General features: G+C 43.3%; 1 protein-coding gene across 14 annotated transcripts in view; it reads left to right on the forward strand.

Moving 5' to 3' along the window:
• The window catches only part of DOCK7 (dedicator of cytokinesis 7), a 97212-nt gene that overhangs the window by 8368 nt on the left and 71136 nt on the right, over positions 1–17708 (forward strand). For all 14 annotated transcript variants that reach the window (XM_068689801.1, XM_068689802.1, XM_068689803.1 and 11 more), the window contains exons 3-7: positions 12863–13038; positions 13233–13301; positions 15965–16094; positions 16214–16426; positions 16853–16938. In XM_068689801.1, the coding sequence (XP_068545902.1) occupies positions 12863–13038; positions 13233–13301; positions 15965–16094; positions 16214–16426; positions 16853–16938 (674 nt within the window). The remainder of the gene's footprint in view (positions 1–12862; positions 13039–13232; positions 13302–15964; positions 16095–16213; positions 16427–16852; positions 16939–17708) is intronic.

Consider the following 17708-nt stretch of genomic DNA (forward strand, 5'->3'; position numbering starts at 1 on the left):
CCATCTCAGAAGGATTTCGAAGACTAACTTCACCTCTAGTCAACTAGAATGACTTCGCTGCAGGCTGCAAGTTCATCTTTGAGGAGATAGGGCTGTGCCAGAATAGCTGGGAACTGGAGGGGCTGGAATTGGTGTTGATTCCCCAAACATCAGCTGTGTCCAAGACCAGAAGGCTGACACTGCTGTGTGTGCAACCTCAATGCTGTGAGCACAGAGCAGGAGGGGTTAACGAGCGCGGTGTGTCCAGCTAGTGCTTTATGACAGCAGTCTCCGCAGGGGTGTGGAACGATAAGGCAAAGCCCTGACTTTGTGGATCTGACTATCTTCTGCATAATCCAGTCATTAGGGAAAAGGGAGGCACTGCAGCATGGGGCTGGGTGGAGCGCTCTGCGTCACGCGCCCACTTCCCTGCAGCGACAGGTAGCTGAGGAGCAGGCAGCTGCCTCTCAAGGACCCACTGGAGTCCATCCCACAGACTTCTGGGCCTCACTGGTCTCACACGTGGTCTCACCCAGGAACAAGTTGGGTGATTTGCCCTTCTGCTGCCCATTGCTCTCATGAAGCTGGATCTCCTCGGTGTACCTCTCCAAGCTGTCCTTCAGCCAGAAGATATTTTTGATTTATTTTTGATAATTATTATTCATCGGTTGTATTGCCTTTTTTTTTTCCATCTGATTCATCTCTTCCACTTTTTCTTTCTACTTCTAATCTTTTCTGTTCTGCCAGCATCACAGTGTGCATGCTCAAAGCTTCAGCCCTGCTGATCTGCACATACAATTCTTCATGCAGATCTGATTTATCAGTCACAACATTGTCAGCCCTCTCTTGGCTTCTTGTGTCTCTCGTTATCCTGTTGCTGTTGTGTTTCCTGGTAAGTCTACGCAAGAATTTCTAAAAATCCTGGCAAAGGTCATGCTAACTGGAAGCAGTCTTTGAACCTTCCCTATCAAATCGCGTTGTGTGACGGCTGATGGGATTAGCTGCTGTTTTGTCATATTAAATTCTGTGCTGAGCAGAGATGCTTTCAGAAGTACAATTAACACGGAGAGAGAGTTTGTAGGGGATTTTCTGTAGGAGAAGTGAGTTTAGGCAAGCCATGAATCTCTGTCCTGAGGCTGCATAGTATGGCAGAGGTTTCCTTTAAGGAATTTTGGGTTAATTTCTCTCCCTTAAGCATCATCAGAATCTGCTGTTCTTGCCTGTTCTGTTTGATAACAAAGATTTTGCAGAGAGAAAGCATTACTGCTGTTAAACTGAAATAGCAATTTGCTGTGAAGTTCAGAAGTATGTGTCATAAGACTGGCATGGTGAAGAAATGGAGATCTGCATGGCAGTTCTGCATAGCTGTATGGGTTTAAAAACCCATGGTAGGATTCGTGGCGTGGGTTTACATTTTAATAATGCAGTGATTGAGTTTCAGGTGGATATGCCCACAATGGCACCAAGTTGTACTGCTGAGTGTGTGACATGGACCTGGAGGACTTGTAGAGGTAAAGCAGATGTGGTGTCTCCTATCCAGTGCATCTTGCTCATCATCCTGAGTATTTATGTGGATAGATGAGTCCAGATGAGGTCACACCACTGAGGCTCTGCTGGGAGTTGCCAGCAGCAGCTGCTTTTGGTAACACGTCTGTGAGTCTGGTGCTATCTGATCATATCCAGTGTGATGTAGGCATCTGTAAGCAGAAATGTGTGGTTTTGTGAATGAAAGGCCAAGTTCTGCGTGTGCCTGGCCCTTCTGTTTCTTGCTGGTTGAAGCCAGTGCAGGAACTTTTCACACTCAACAGACTTGGGTGTGGTTGAACCCAGGATAAATGCAAAAACTGTCAGCTGAATTTTAGCAAGTCTCTTTCCTTTTGCTTCACAAGCAACAGCCAAAATGCTGCCAGAACTGTTTCTAATTTTGTATCTGGTGGAGCTGGAGAGGAGATGCTGCTTTTGGCTGACTGTACAGGAGCTTGCAATTTATTATTGTCAACCTCCGCCCTTCTGCCACTTTGAGAGCAGCTGAGTTTAATTGTATGTCCCTCAAACCACAAGTACAGGTCCAAAGCCTTCAGAGGCCTTTCCTGTGTGCCCTGACATGCTGAGTGGATCTCACAGGACGCAGCCTTTGCAGCATGGAGCTTTTATTTTTGAAATCCAGAAGAGGAGGCGCTGACAGGTTGTTATGGAGAAATAGGAGCTGGTGAGGTCTTAGTACGATGAAGGAGCTTTTATTTTCTGAAGCTACTTCTGCAAGTCCCTCTAAATCCACTGGCATGTAGAGTGTGTGTTTAAACCTTGCGATTTGGGTTCAGGATCATAAGCCATGGGCCGTGCTCGTCTTCTGTGCTTCGAGAGGTTCAGTGTTCCCTTGCGGGAGCCTGGGCTTCTCCAGCTCCCACTGAGCAGCTGCTTAAGAACAATTTATGGGACTGAATTCACCGAAAACAGAGATCTTTCACTTCCTTTTCAAAGAATTCCCCAGCATCTTGCAGGACAGGATATTTATTTTGTTTATTTGATGAACCGGACTGTTTACTACGGGCTATTATAGTCCCTTGTGACTAACCACTTTCATTTCTATTCAAGTTTGTTTTTTTCTGTTGAGCAACTCCTTGTGCTCCGGTGCTTGTTAACTCTGTCTGCTGACCCTTGCACCTCTCCTTTCTGCCGAACGCTGTGGTGTGGCGGAGCATCTGAGGATGCTGCAGTGCTTTTACCTGGATGCAGCCGGGTGGTTGGGCAGCGGTCAGACTGCCATTAGCTGCTGGTGGAGTGACTCAAAGCTTTCTCAGCATCCTGATGTGCCTGTCTTGGGCTGCTGTTTAATGGCTCTGTTGTGCTGCGCTGGTTTAAGAGTAGAGTTTAGGACTGTAGCTGCAAATGGGCCCATACTCCAATTTTCCCCTGTGTTTGCTGGCCTTTCATGAGAGCAGACGATGTTATCAAAGGACAGAAAATAAGCACTAGGTACATGGACTTCTCTTCCTTTCCTGGTGTGTAGTTGGGCTGTTGTCTTGTTCCGTGTTCTGCAACTGTTGTTGCTTAATGACACTGATATTTTTAAACGTCGACAATGACTTGTAAAATCTTGGATTTCTGAACACTTCATTTCTGAGTGCTAAACATAGTCATTGATGTGGTTTTGGTGGCTGTCCGAAGGTTGACTTTTTTCTCCAAAAAAGTAATTTTTCATTAAAAAAAAACCAACAAGCCCTCTAGGGATATATTTTAATTAGAAGACCAGCATTTCACAGAACTTGCAAAGAAGCAGGAGGTATGTATAAGCAATAGTTTTACAGCAAAATGACAGCTGTTTCCAAAGGACTGGAGGTGATATTTCCTATCTGCTGGTGTGTGTTATTGCAGAGCTGAGCACTGCTAAGAGGAGGAACACTGGTGTGAGAAATGCTAATTAGTCAGGGAATAAAGGGGGGCTGGATTCTTGGACATGATGTGATTCGACCACGCATCCGAGCTGCTTTCAGCGCACCATTTTCTTCATGTACAATAAAGGTGCTGACATTTATGTATCTTTGTAAAGCACCGCCAGGTTTATGGGCATTGTTAGGGCTAATTGAAGCTTTGTCGCGGGTTTATTGGATGTCAGGCTTGGGTTCTGTAAGTGCAAAGATAGTATCTAATTATTAAATAAGAGAATATGGTGTAATTGGATATTTCCATTGTTTATTTTAGCGTCATTTAAGAGCAGAAGAAAAGATAATTTATGCAAATGAATGGAAAACACTGCAAGGGAAAATCTGACAATATCCTATGCGGGATAGAAAAGGGCGTTTTGAAGTGTTCAGAGCCAAGTAATTTTATCACCAAAATTACTAAAATGAAAAGGAAAATGAGCCAAGTCTTAATGTTCTCTCAAAGCTGATTAAGGCTTAATAGTGACTCCTATTATATGTATTTCCTGGAGGTTGTGCCCTGCCTGGCTGAATGGTCTGTCCTCGGCAGCCAGGGGAGGATGGGAGAGGCATCCACATCCTCTTCCCTGCCTCCTCCCACTGGGGCTTGCTCACAGTTAACTCTGCTCTGGTGCAGCCGCTTTCTTTAGTGAACCCAAACTGCTAGGTACTGGTTATGGGATCAGCGGAGAGTCCTGCTGCAGGGGTTGAGCTTTTTACATAGAGTTGGTGAGCCTGGTGTTCACAGAACGGCTGCTGAGACTCGTTTTCTGCAATAATTTAAGCAGTTTAAACATTAGCAGAGATAACTAATCTTAACTAAATGCTATTACACCAAGTCAGTTCGCTTACTTACAGGAAGCGTTACGACAGGCCTGCTAAGAAATACTCAGAATCTAAAAATGCAATTAAATCCTGGTCTTTGTTTATTCAACTTCGTTGTGACACATCTTCAGGAGTAGAACAGCCAGATCTGAGCAGTGGAACAGGAGACCTGAGGCTGAAGGTCCAACGTGCTCCCAGAGCATCATCGGTCAGCAGTTTGGCCGGGTGCTGGTGCTTCCTACTGGCTTCCCCAGGAGCTCAGGACAGTGTTGAGATGTTGTGCCCATCCGTACCCAAAGCATGGTTCGTTAGCTGATGCTTCGCTCCCCACAAATGCAAACCAGCAAGGTCCGCAGGGATCTGGCTGTGCTGCTCTGATGTATTGTTTCTGCCAAAAGTCTGTGAGTTTTCTGCAGGCTCTGGTCAAACTGTGCTTGATTTTTTCATCTCTTTAAGAAGAGAGCTTTGATGTTTCCTTTGTCTCGGTTTCGGGGCTCTCGGTTTCGGTGCAGTTTATCAGAGGGTAGCGATCTCTTTCAGATCTGTCTCAGCACTTGCATTTTCTATATCAAAGTCTTTCCGGTCTTGAAATACTCCTGTGGTGAAATTACATAAATCTTAGTCATCAAAGAAGGTACTTTCTTCTTACCCATCCTTGGAGGTATAGCTCGTGTTTTCTGCATTTTGTAAGAAGCTGCTTTGGTATTCCCAGATAACTAATTAATCTCTGATTAATATTTCTATACCCTAATGGCTCCTTACATTAGCAGCCAATTATAATAGCAAATAACTTGGTGATATTTGTACATAAAACTTCTGACTGGTTTTGAGACTGGGTGTTAGTTATCCATAGGATCCTCTTTAGATAGGTATGATGTATATTTACAGATATTTTCTTTCATTAGAGGCTTTCCACATTTCAAGCTTTGTGACATTATACAAATTTGACACCAGTTACAGATCATTGGTCTTGTCTGTAAAAATAATCCAAAACTCAATGGTAACTGCCTGTAGAAATTTTTGCTTACAGAATGCTTACAGAAACTTTTAAGGGAATTTAATGGATATTTTTTCCTTTGCACAGAGGAAAACTGATTCATGATTTACAACAGTGTGCCTTAAATATCACTGAATTTCCTTAAGGAACATAACCTTCATATTCTTTTACACAACGGTCATTTTCTCAAACACATTTTCAAGCAAAATGTATTTTTTTCTAGAGAGTTTCTATCTATCCTAGACCAGTGTCTTGAGTAAGATGAAGATATCCTTTATTTGAAGAAGATTCTTTGTTGGACCAAGTGGACCTTAGCTTCACCAGCAGTAGTACATTTGCAGTTTGAAATAAAGGACTTTTTAATCATCTATTCTCTGTACTATTTACATATTTCAAAACACCATGCAAAAGAAGTGCTGAGGGCAAACCAGGAGATAGGAAGCTGCATTCCAGAGGCAGCCTGCATGCATGTGGTAGGGACTGCATTTTCTGGCTGAGGAGGTGTCATCCTCGCTGCGGGTTGGTAGCCGGCTGTGGTTGATGAAAAGCAGAGATTGCCTAGGAATCTCCTTAGCTCATTTGAATATTTCCATATATTACAAATGCAGCTGAGAATTTAAATGCAGGAGTTCTCTGTGCTCACCAGTCATTAGGAAAATGAAATTAAGTGTATGGATTTTCTTGAACTGCAGCAGTGACAAACGACGATTCTAAGAAAATGGGATTCTTAGACTTTGGAACCAGGGATGACCATTTTTGGAGTAAGTGTTACAGCAAAGCAAAATGTAGTTTACACAAGCAGAACATGTTTTTTAATTCCTTGAGCATTGTCAGTGGTTAATATTGCATCGCTCATGTTTCAGAACCTCTTAGATTAACTATGGCCTGTAGTTTGCAATTAAAACCAAACCAGATGTCTCTGTTTAGCAAATATACTTAAACCCTTACCTCCTCTAACTTGCCTGCAATTTTTATTTTTTTTTAGCAGCACATTTCCCGTATTCCCAGATTTGCACCGAGTCCTTTCTGCGGTCCATCAGATAGATTTCTTGCCTGCTCCTGCAGCTCTCTGAGATACCAGACTGCCTTTCAGGGGGACTCTGCCTAACAGGAGCAGGCCATCTGCATTCCTGAATGCTCCGCAAGGGAAGTGCCTGTTTGCCCTGGAGACCCAGCGATAGCTCAGAGGAGGCTGGGGCTCAGCTTTGAAATGCTAATCCGTTTCTTCTGTCCTTCCAAGATTTTGCCCAGGGAGGCCGTGGGTGGGAAGTTGGTATTAATTTAGAATTCGAAGCTCTGGCGCAATCTGCTGCAGTTTTAGCACATTATAAATTGTTTAATATTTAAGGTGGTATTGAAGTTAAGGTGGAACTTTGTCCTACTTTCAAAATTACCAAGAAGTATCACCCTGATTTTGAAAAAGTGCCAAGTAAAACTAGTAGTCAGGATCCTCATCGTGTTGAGGAGCTCTGCGAGGTTAATTTTTCAAGGTCCCTTATCATGTCCGCACCAGGAATTTTACTCCCACACAGGAGACAGGAGACACAACTCTCCAGTCTTTGCCAATATCGTTTTTACAAGGCCCTAAGTTGTACTGTGATCCTCAATGACAAATGCAGACTGGGTCTGTGCCCCTGGAAAGTAGGAAAAAAAAAAAAAGGAAAAAAAAAAAAGGAGAAAGAGGAAAAAAAAAGAAAATTTGTCTTGGACTGGGACATGAGGAACTTGGGTTCAAATCCCTGTTTTGCTGGATGCGTCCTGCCAAGCCATCATGCCATAACAGATTAAAATGCTGCTGTGACCCCTCATAAGAATGAGCATCTTGGGAGGGTGAGTAGGGGAGGGAGGAGGAAATGAGAAGGAAATTGTGATTTTCATGGCTGTGTTGATATATGCTAGCAGGAAGTCTGCAAAATCATAGCTGGACTTGAGTGTGTGTCCCACAAGACTACCCATGGTGCTCCATATGATATGTGTGAGTTAGGCAACAAACTGTTCGAATAGGGTCTAGAAATTAATAGGGTCTAGAAATCTCCCCTCTGCCCTGCTGTTTGTGCAGGGAGAAGTTAGGTTCCAGTCCCTTAGGCAAAAATCTGAATGCCTGTGGGCATCAGGCTGCACAGCAGTGATCTATACAGGCTGTTTTCAGTGCTACAGTCACTGTCTGTGAGATGGAGATGGTAATTTTCCCTTCTTCTGCCCTTGCTGCTGCTGTGATCCCTTACCGGGCTTCTGTGCAGTCCTCAGGACAACAGACCTTAATTTTTTAGGTACTAGCCTAGATGTAATTGCTTCATTAAGGAAGCAAACTGGAGGGGAAGGTTGTTCAGGCAAGGGCCCATAATGATGGCTAATGAAATGGTGCGCTAATTAAATACTTCTCCTTTGGTCATTCCTTGAGCATGATGGAAAAGTGCCTCGATGGAAAGTGTCCCTGCTGCCTGGTCAGTGCTTGCCTTGTCCTGCACGCCGCTGGCTGCTGCTGTCCCTGTCCCTGCCAGCCACACCAGGCTGGCACCTCAGGGTGGCTCTGCCTTTTGCTTCCTATTTTTTGCCTCCTTGGTGGGGCAGAAAAGGCCACGAGCCTTATAGTGTGGTGCCCCAGGTGCAGAGCTCCTTGTGTGCTAGCCCTTTGTCCCTGCAGCTCCTGGGTGAGATGCGTGGCTGAAGTGGGAGCTCGCGTTACCTTCCATGGGGTTTTGCCCTGTCCTCCAGCAGAGGTTCATGCCCCTGTCACCAGGTTTGTGCAGGTGCTGCCTCTGTAACTGATGATGATGACACGGGGGCTCAGAAGAAGAAATAAATAGGAAGGAGACACGTTTTGGCTAGTAGCGCACTAAAACTACAGCAAAATACTATGTTTACTGTCTAGAGAAGGACAAAGTCGATAGGAAACGAAATTTTATTTTCAAGCTTTTAAGGGGATATAACAGTGAAGAATAACACAGCCTTAAAGAAGAAAGCTTGACTGTCCCTGTTTCAGGAGAGTTATAAACCTTTGAAATAGGGTTTTGTAGTGCAACTACTGAGAGCCAGAGCTGCAGCAGCACGGATGGACATATGGAATACGTGCGTTAAATAGTTTGTATAAGCCAAATCAATGGGGCTGGTGTCTTAGTTAAGCAGAGTGTGTGCCCTTGGTCAGATTAAGGATATTTGCAGAACCATGGCTTGCAAGTGATGTTTGATTTGGGGTGATTGGGATGTGTTTGATAGGGACTGTTTGATTTCTGCTGTACCAGCAGCTTACCGGTATGTCGTGTTGGGTGTTAGGTTGGCGAGGGAGCAGGCTGTGCCCCTCGTAGTCACACCAACCATCCCTTTTCCCCCTGTATAGTCCTATTGATTTCTGTAGCCCCAGAAGAGCTCTTGCTGTGAGTGAAGTGGCCCTAGGGATCAAGACTGAGTGAAAGCTGTGCTAAGGAATTATCTGAAAGTCTATCCAAAAATTGATCTTTAATTACAGGCTGTGCAAAATCAAGGAGTACTTTTTAAAAGAGCAATAATCACGATGCTGAGAGCAGGCTTCCCTTTGCACATTTTTAGCATGTATGTGCTGTTAACTTAAATCATTCTGTAGTCCTAGCTGAGAAGATGGCCAGAGCACAGCTTCAGTTTCTGGAGGGGCTTCCTAAACACTTTTTGGTGGGAGCAGACACCCTGTGAGTGATTTCCTAGCAGCAGTGCTCTGGTATTCGTTCTCCTGCAAGCTGTAATTAGTGGGTTGGTAGGTGGACTGCCCGCTGGCAGGTACTTGACTGAAATTGTCCCTGCGTTATCTGGAGTCTGATGAAGAAAGAACATCTGCATATGGAGGAAGCACCTCTGCTGCTTTCTAGGAGCTGCCAGGGCGAGCTGAAAAGGCATTTCCTGGCGGCACCTAGCAAGATGGAGCTCTGGCTCCGGCCTGTCAGCAAACAGCAGTGTGGAATCACAGAACGGCTTGGGTTGGAAGGGACCTTAAAGACCATCCAGTTCCAGCCCCCTGCCATGGGCAGGGACATTGGAAGAGGACATCTCTGTAGCTCCTCGCATGTTCCCTGCATTTGTGCAGCAGCAGTTTTCAAAACCTTCTCATATGCAGCTGAAAATGGGGCTTGGTATTGTGATAGTCTGGAGATCAGCCATACATCAGAATGATGCACAAGGGTAAGGACGAAACTCCCATACACTAAGAAGGTATCACAGTCATCTAAGGCCATGGGAGTTGGCTGTTGAGGTAGACTAGATCTGGAGACTCAGTGATGAGATAAAACAGGTTCTGCACCTTGGTTAGCGATGAAGCTGGGATGGTTATGTTGGGTAACCTGGTCTTTATCTGAACTCATCTGACTCCTTCAGTGTGCGCCCTGGACCTGATGGATTTGTTTAAGAGTTTCAGACAGCTGATGCTTTGGCTAGGTTGCAGGTAATTGAAAAATAGCCTCTTGTATACTGTTCTTGTTCTTGGTCTCATCCACAGCTTCAGAGTGATGCAGGAGTGTGTAGCAGGATGGGCCAAGTCAAGCCGTCAGCAGTGAGCGGCCATCGAGGAGCTGTGGTGGCTCAGCTCAAACGCGGGGATGCCATTTGGGTTCACTTTCCATTTGGTGCGCTAGTTCATCCTTTTTTCCTCCTCCTCTTTCATCACTTCTTCCCCCACAAATATCTAAAGCTTAAAATAATGTGCTTGCCTTTTATCTGCCAATAGTCTGACACGAAGTAGTTCCTCTTCATAGCCATGAATTTATGTTTGGCCTGTTTACTCAGGTGCTAGACAGTATTTCTGGCTGCACAGATGGTGAGTCTAATACAGGCTTCTGGGTTTGACTTTTATGTTTGTTTACATCTTCATGGTACAATAGTTATCTGAAGAGACAAACTGGAAAATTGTGAAGTGTAACCTTGGGCCTAAACCTGAGGTGTACGAAGGGCTTGGAAATCCCTGGAGCCTGGCACTGCGTCGCCCCACTAGCACTGCTGCCATTTCGCTAGAGAGCCAGCTGGTTCTCCTTCTGTCAAATGCATCACGATGCTGCTGTTGGACGAGTGAAATTTGGGTTGTAAAATGCCAGGAATCGGGAAGAGTGGTGCAGCTGTGGCAGTCCCTGCCCCTGTGTCCGCTCAGGCCTGTGCAGCCTCTATGTTAATAAAAAGAGAATTTTTTCTTTGTCTTCTGTAATTTTCTGCAGTTTATCAAGGTATGAGGAAATGTGAAAGACCAGAGGGAATGAGGAAAAGGTGTCTCTTTATTAGCCTGGGAAAATGTGTAGGTAAATTAACACGTGCTGATCTAAACTTAACGTTTCCACGGTCAGTTCCGCTCTGCTGAGCCAGCCCACGAAAATGGTGGGTGGGCTCTGAAGCTGAAAGTGTGGAAGGGGGGTCAGCAGGAAGAGCAAAAGTAAGTCTTAAAATGTTAGAGCTTATGAATAAGGTGAGCCAAGCAGCTTTAAGTCACCCTGAGGGGCTCCCCCAGCCTGCTGTGGCATTGGACTGGCAGCGGGAAGGTCTGAATGAGGGTCTGATTTTCCCACATCTCTGCCACCCCAAAGCTCTGTGGCCTTTGCCCAGTGATTTTGCTATTTTTGTCATCATTTACATGAAGTCTCCCTTTCTAAATTCTTACTCTTCTTTGGAGATTCATTGGACTTTGTGGACTTTTCAGCTACTTTGTGTGCACACAAATGATTGCACACAAAGTAGCAGTAGTAGTATGTAGCAGCTCTTTGGAAAAAAGCATTCACTTCTAGCAATTCCTCAACAATGAACTGCCACACTTCACTGCTGTTAAGTTTTGTCGCTTGTCTGTGCCATGTGGAGCTGGTCTATCCACGTATAAAAAGAAACAAACAGTGTGAGGTGATGACATGTCGCCTGCAAAGTGGGAAAGAGCAAAGACAAGTTCTGCTTGCCCTGAGTTTTGCAGTTATAAAAACAGCTAAAAGTACATGGTTTGTCCTTTGACAAGTCCCGCAATTAAGTATTTTCACTTTGTTTCCAAAGTCAAAGATTAGAAGGGGAAAAAAGGTTGTGGGGTTGGAGTTAGATACGTGATGATTACATTGCATCTCTTTGCACAGAAAGTAACGGTGCCTTTTACCTAAATTGCAGAAATCAATACTGGGTTTCTAGACATGTTTTATTCTCCTTTTCTGTGTGGACCAGATTCTTATCAGGCATGAAGTCATCTGGGCTAACTCACCTGACTTTGTTGGAGCCATGCCACCTTCCTGCTGAAGGTTTGGCCTTCTGTGTTATAAGAAAATTACAGTATTCATTGAGGTTGGCTGTGGAAGGAGAGATTCTTTCAATACCCACTGTGCTAGCCAAGTCTTTTTCCCTGAATAAAAAGTTCATTTATTTTAGAAGTTTTTGGCAATAAAGTTTAAGAAGTAGACTTTTTAGGTTGAAATAACAAAATTTTGGGGAAGCATGTTTAAAATGTAAGTTCTAAGTGTTCTTATTAAAGTCATCTCCAATAGAAGACAAGCTAGATCCCTGTTCCACAGAAATCATCTGGATGACAGGAAAGAGGAAGTAGTAGAGAACAAATTGCTGAATTTTGATGTGTTTTTTGTGACTCATATGAAACCACTTAGTCTTGCTGGAATGAGCCAGGGAATTCTAGGAAAGCTGTCAGTTGCTGTAGAAACAGGTTCCTCAAAACTTGCTGTTAGTGTTTCATTTTCTTAATGTCTATGTTTATGTGCGGCCTTATAGTATAATGTGCCTAAATCAGAATATATATGTATCTATGTAGTATACATATGTAAAATCACAGTTATGTAATGTATATATTCAGTTTACGCAGATTTTTCTTAAGTATCTTAAAAAAATCACTTTTTTTCAGTGTGGTGAGATCAGTACATCCAGTGAAACCTGCTGCTGCTCTACACGTGTGGTTGCTCAATCATTCCTCGTGCTTTATGTGCCAGCTTTGTGCCCAGGAGAATCTTTTTAAGCATCTGTTTCACTTAGAGTGGTGTCCCTTGTTGGTGTGGACTCAGTCATATTGGTGCACAAGGTCCTAATGTCAGGTAGAAGAGGTAGTTAAACTTGCACCATTGGTGCACAAACAGCGCATTTTGTGATCCCCAGAGATGTCACTTAATTCAAAATAATGTTAATCTTCAGAATTCTGTGACTTCATGAGCTCCTAGTAAATCAGCCCATGCTTTGAATTCCTGTCTGTGGGCTGTGCCTGAGGGTGAAAGGGTTTTTTGCTTCTTGAATTAGGTTCCTTCTGCATCAGAGCAGCAGCATGGTAAGAAAAAATCCAGTCACACACACATGGGAAATGAGGTGTAATATTTGCTTTTGAGGCAAACTGATGAATTTCTTGAAAATAGAGGGAAATCTGTGGGTGGATGTTTTTGTTGTTGTTTTGCTTTGTTTTTGAGATTTTGATGGTATGCATAATAGGAATATCTAGAGAAAGAGCAGATAAAAGATAAGACATGAAAAACAGCATTATGAGATGTATTTACTAAGACTACTACCACTAGGTTACCATAGGTAATCACTAGGGTTAATTATAGTCTGATTAAGTTTCCACAACAAGGCAGAAGAGCTGGTTTAGAAAACCAAGTAGCATGCATCCGTGTATTTTTTTCTTTCTCTTTGTTTTAAGACTCTTCCATTGCTTGTCTTTTCCCAGGTGCCACTTACAGAAGCCGTGGAGCCGGTTGACTTGGAGGAATACCTTAGTGCACACCCGATGCCAGTCGAGTCTGGCCCCTTGCGAGACTTGTTTGAGTTTCCTTCTGATGACATTGAGGTTGTGTACACCCCCCGAGAATGTCGAACGCTCGTGTCGGCTGTTCCCGAAGAGAGGTAGGAGGTGACAGGGTTGCAGCTCACCCAAGGGAATTAGTTGTTCCTCACTGGAACATCTGCAAGGCTGAAGCCTGGACTTCTTGTCCATAAATACCTGAAACAGCACATACAAACCTAAGGGAAAGCCAGCATGGTCAAAAGGCAGTATCATTTCTGTGATTTTACAATGTTTGTTTTTATTCTTTTAACAGTGAGATGGACCCGCATGTGAGGGACTGTGTAAGAAGTTACACGGAAGACTGGGCAATTGTGAATAGGAAGTAAGTACCCTGTGACATTTGTCAGCTTGATTTCATATTTCAAATTTTTTCAGGGTGGCTAACTGGTATGAGGAGGCTCAAAAATGGTTGACCTGGGTACTGATTTCATGTACATTGGCATTTAGTTGCCCATCTCAGCTGAACTGATGCTTTGTGTTTTGAAAATTGGATCTCATATACATCAAAGCCCCTTAGGACAGTTTTGAAAATCTAGGCCATTTTCATCAACTGCAGCTCCTTTAGAATATAGGGAAACTAAGGAATGTAAAATTATTTTAGGGAAGTAAAATTGCTGTCATCACTTACTTCGTGCTTGCTTTCTTATGTTTTTAGCTCTTTCAGTTTTGTAAAGATGTAAGGTTCACGTGCAGGCACAAGCACCGGAAGGCACAGTATTCTGCCCTGTTTATTTGTTCACAAAGACACTTTGAGAAAGTACGTGGTTTAAAGAAATGATTGTTAATATTTAAACTATCGCAATGTTTACATAATGAGTTAACTGTTTAGGCAGCATGCATGCATTGACTATTTTATGCAAATTAGCTGGAAAGTTTCTGAGTAGTTTTACTTTGAACATATACTCTCTCAGATGATTGAAGGTCTGATGACTTCAAGAGCTGTTGTCAAGGAGTAAGTGATCCATGTGATGTGCATCACCTAAAACTGACTTGACTACGGCTACAGCTCTGCCCTTGTGGCAGTTGCTACAATTCACTGGTTTAATGTTGTCCGGAGCACCACTCCAGGGGATGTTGAAGATATGCTCTGCGGTGCTTAGATGACCTAATAAAAATGTGGTTTGCAATCTCATACACACACACACAAAAAGAAAAAAAAAAAAAAGAAACCTGGCAGAGAGAGATGTTTTATTAACTCCCAGCCACTGTGAGCAGAGTCTGGACTGTGCAGTAGGCTTGGACGCTGTGACCCACTCAGCAAGCACACGTCTCAGTTTCTCAGTGACTTTCACTAGTATCTGTAGTACCTGGCTGTGATTCCTGCACTGAGGAGCTGTAGTTGGAAACAGTAAAGCTTTCTGTCCTGTGTAGATCAACTGCAGGTTGTGGTTTGTGTCCACAGAGTGCAGGTAGGGACATCAGCATTGCCTGAGTGGGTTGAGTGTGTGTACTGGGTGATTGCCACAGTCAGGCTCTTACCCCTTCAGAAGAGGAGAGGCGCTTCCATAAACATTCATGGCAGTTTTTACTGTCATAAGATCTTGTCAGTGCACTGGGTGGAAATGAAGGGGTTGCTGCTGGAACAGAGGAGAAGCCCAAAAGCCTGGCTGGAAAGAACTGAATTGTTTTTCACATAAAGTCTTGCTGTCTAGGAAACCAGGGATCTGTTACTTGATAGTGGTAACAGGTTTCCTTGGTCTATCCTATTGGATGCTTACAGGTGCTTTGGCTAGCTCTGGGGGCACAAAATCCAGCTCTTCTAGCTTTAGAAGAACACGACTTCGGATGTGCCATACTCCTTTCTCTCCCACCCCAGGGGAAAAATTCTTTATTTCAATCTTTGTCTACAGTTCTTTGTAACCAAAATATTTTGGGGGGCAGAGGAATCCATCTGTTAAGTGAATAGTTTCATAGTATTGGAAAAGGTAAATAAGTTTTTTTTGTTGGCCTGAAAAAAATATAGAATGTTATTTCAACCTTAGGGCATCAGTTGCTGTATGCTAGACTGATGACAGCAATGACCACAAGCATCTCTGAAGCCGTTTCTGGCTTAGAACGAATTTAAGTTTTTGAAATGCAAATGTTTGGCTAAGGATTGTGCAGATTGCATTGTTCAGGTCTCAGGAAGTATAGCCTAGTGAGAAAAATACTTTCCAGCTTTTTCACCTCCCTTTCATTATTCGCTGCTAGCACGTCCATGCATTTGCCATGCCTGTTTATCCTTCTGTGTTAATTTTAGTAACAGGGCAGGATATGAACAATTAATTCTAGATGTGACCCCAGCACTACTTCAGGAACTGACTTAAGAGTTTGTATTGTAAGGCCACTGTGGCTGTGGCCATATGTGTGGGTAAATATAGACACAGTGCCATTTGGTATCCAAAAATTTGTTAGTCAAAGAGGTCTGATCTTGTCAGCAACAGCAGACAGACTGTTTACTAACAAGTGCTCTTAAGCTCTGCATTGTTCTGAAGGGCCCGATTCTGTTTATAGAGATGCTTTGGGAAGATGCTCATTTTAGTTGGTGTCGGAAACTCAAATGTTTTCCAGCGTGCTCAGGACCTCAGGCTTCCTGCAGTCCTACCTGAAGCTGATGTGTTGGTTTTCAGGGTATTAATATTCTCTGCTGCCAGCCAATTCCTGCTTCAGCAGAACCGCTGGCTTTCCATCCCCGCGTTATTGTTGGTTTAAGCTTGGCACTACAATTGCACGTTTTATGATGCCCATAATTGGGCATTGATAATACTTCCTTGGACATCACCCAGCATGGCTTTATAATTGAACAGAGTCACACTGTACTACAGGAATACTGGCTGTTGGATTGTTACCCAGCTACAGCGGACAGTGACTGGAAATACTGTTTGCACTGAGCAGTTCATGCTTTGAGATGCCCCACGCTGATAATACTGGGTTTGTTCTGCAATTCTGCTTCTGGTTTTGGGATCAAAAAATGCTAACAGTGCACTTGCAATACTTTGTTTTTAGGTATCACAAATTGGGAACTGGATTTAATCCCAACACTTTAGACAAACAGAAGGAGAGGCAAAAGGGGCTCCCGAAACAGGTCTTTGAGTCCGATGAAGTTCCAGATGGCAACAGTTACCAGGACGAACAAGTAATGTACCTTTGAAACATTGCTACATAAAACCTGATTTATAGTTGCATTTTAAAAGTGCAGTCCCTTTCCCATTATAAGTTGCTTTTATAAGTTGCTTTTAATTTGTTGAATCCCAGGATGACCTTAAGCGACGTTCAATGTCGATTGACGACACTCCCCGGGGCAGCTGGGCATGCAGTATTTTTGATCTGAAGAACTCCCTTCCAGACGCACTTCTCCCAAACCTACTGGACCGAACCCCAAATGAAGAGATCGACCACCACAATGAAGATCAGAGGAAGTCCAATAGGCATAAGGAGCTTTTTGCACTACACCCAGCACCAGATGAGGTATTTTTGTATGGATGTGGGTGAGATTAAAAAAGTGGAGGATGTAGGGAACGTGAAATCTGTCAGTCTGCAATTGATTTTGAGGAGTTAAGACCATCTCTGTTTAATTTCCTGAGAACCTTTAATTTTCCATGAGAACCTTTGCTATTTTGCTGGAGTCATGTTTTTTTCAGCATGCTGTCTTGCCATCCATACTACGTTCTGAAGATTTTACTTTACGGTTATCTATTCCCCTATAACATAGAAACATTAGGTGAATTTTAACATATTCCTAGCTGCTGGAGAATGCAATACCCTGGTAAACCTTAGATTAGATTGGTGCTGGGGTATTAAGAGAAAAAAATGATGAATGTACTTGCTTCATAATGGTATTAGTGGTTTTTACAAGTCTCGTGTCTAAATGGTTGTTCCTGTGACAAATTTCAGGAGGAGCCTATAGAACGACTTAGTGTCCCCGAAGTACCCAAAGAACACTTTGGCCAAAGACTCCTGGTGAAGTGTTTGTCCCTTAAGTAAGTATCACTCCAACAAACAGCTGTGTTACAGGAATGGAGAATTTAAATCTGCTGTTGTATCCACATGCACCTGGAAATACTCTGCCGCCTTGTTTGTTACCCTTAAAGCGATGTAACTTTGTTTACTTTAGTCATAGGCTTAAAGGTTAATTCTGTAAAGGGTAACTTACACTGCAGTGTGCATCAGACTCAGTTTATCTTCAACACTTCCTTTATATTGGTGTGATGTAGAAAGTATTTACCTTCCTTGGCATTTTTTTGCATTCTTTTTCAGCGAGTCTGTAGCTATACCTGCACTATATCACTGGGCTCTGCAATTGACCAGCCGTTGGTTTTCAGCTCTAAGAAGGATATTTAAGTGGGGCAAAAAAAAATATAAAAATGCTTGAGCCTTAAAACATAAGACTAACGCTTCACAACGTAAGCAAACCAAAGATTTGCCAAAGTTTAGGCTCAACAACCTTGACTGTGTCCCTTTAAGAGTGAGGACTTTATATACTTAGCCAGCATTACCTGGAGGAATAGAGACCTGTTAAACAAGTTTAATGAAGTGAAGCTCCTGAATATAGGGTTACCTGCAGCTGGTTCATTGCCTATAACTCTTCTCTAATAACACAAGGTAAAATTTTACCGTTATTCCCTTGGAGAAATAAAGTACAAAACTGATTTTCCACACTGCTGTATTCATCTTCTGTGTCCTCAGTTAGGTCAACCCTTCTTATTAGAGAGCTCCAGTTAGACTACATTGCGGCTCATAACTGAGATAT

The sequence above is a fragment of the Anas acuta genome, chromosome 8 (genome assembly GCF_963932015.1).
Source record: "Anas acuta chromosome 8, bAnaAcu1.1, whole genome shotgun sequence".
Taxonomy (NCBI): Eukaryota; Metazoa; Chordata; class Aves; order Anseriformes; family Anatidae; genus Anas; species Anas acuta.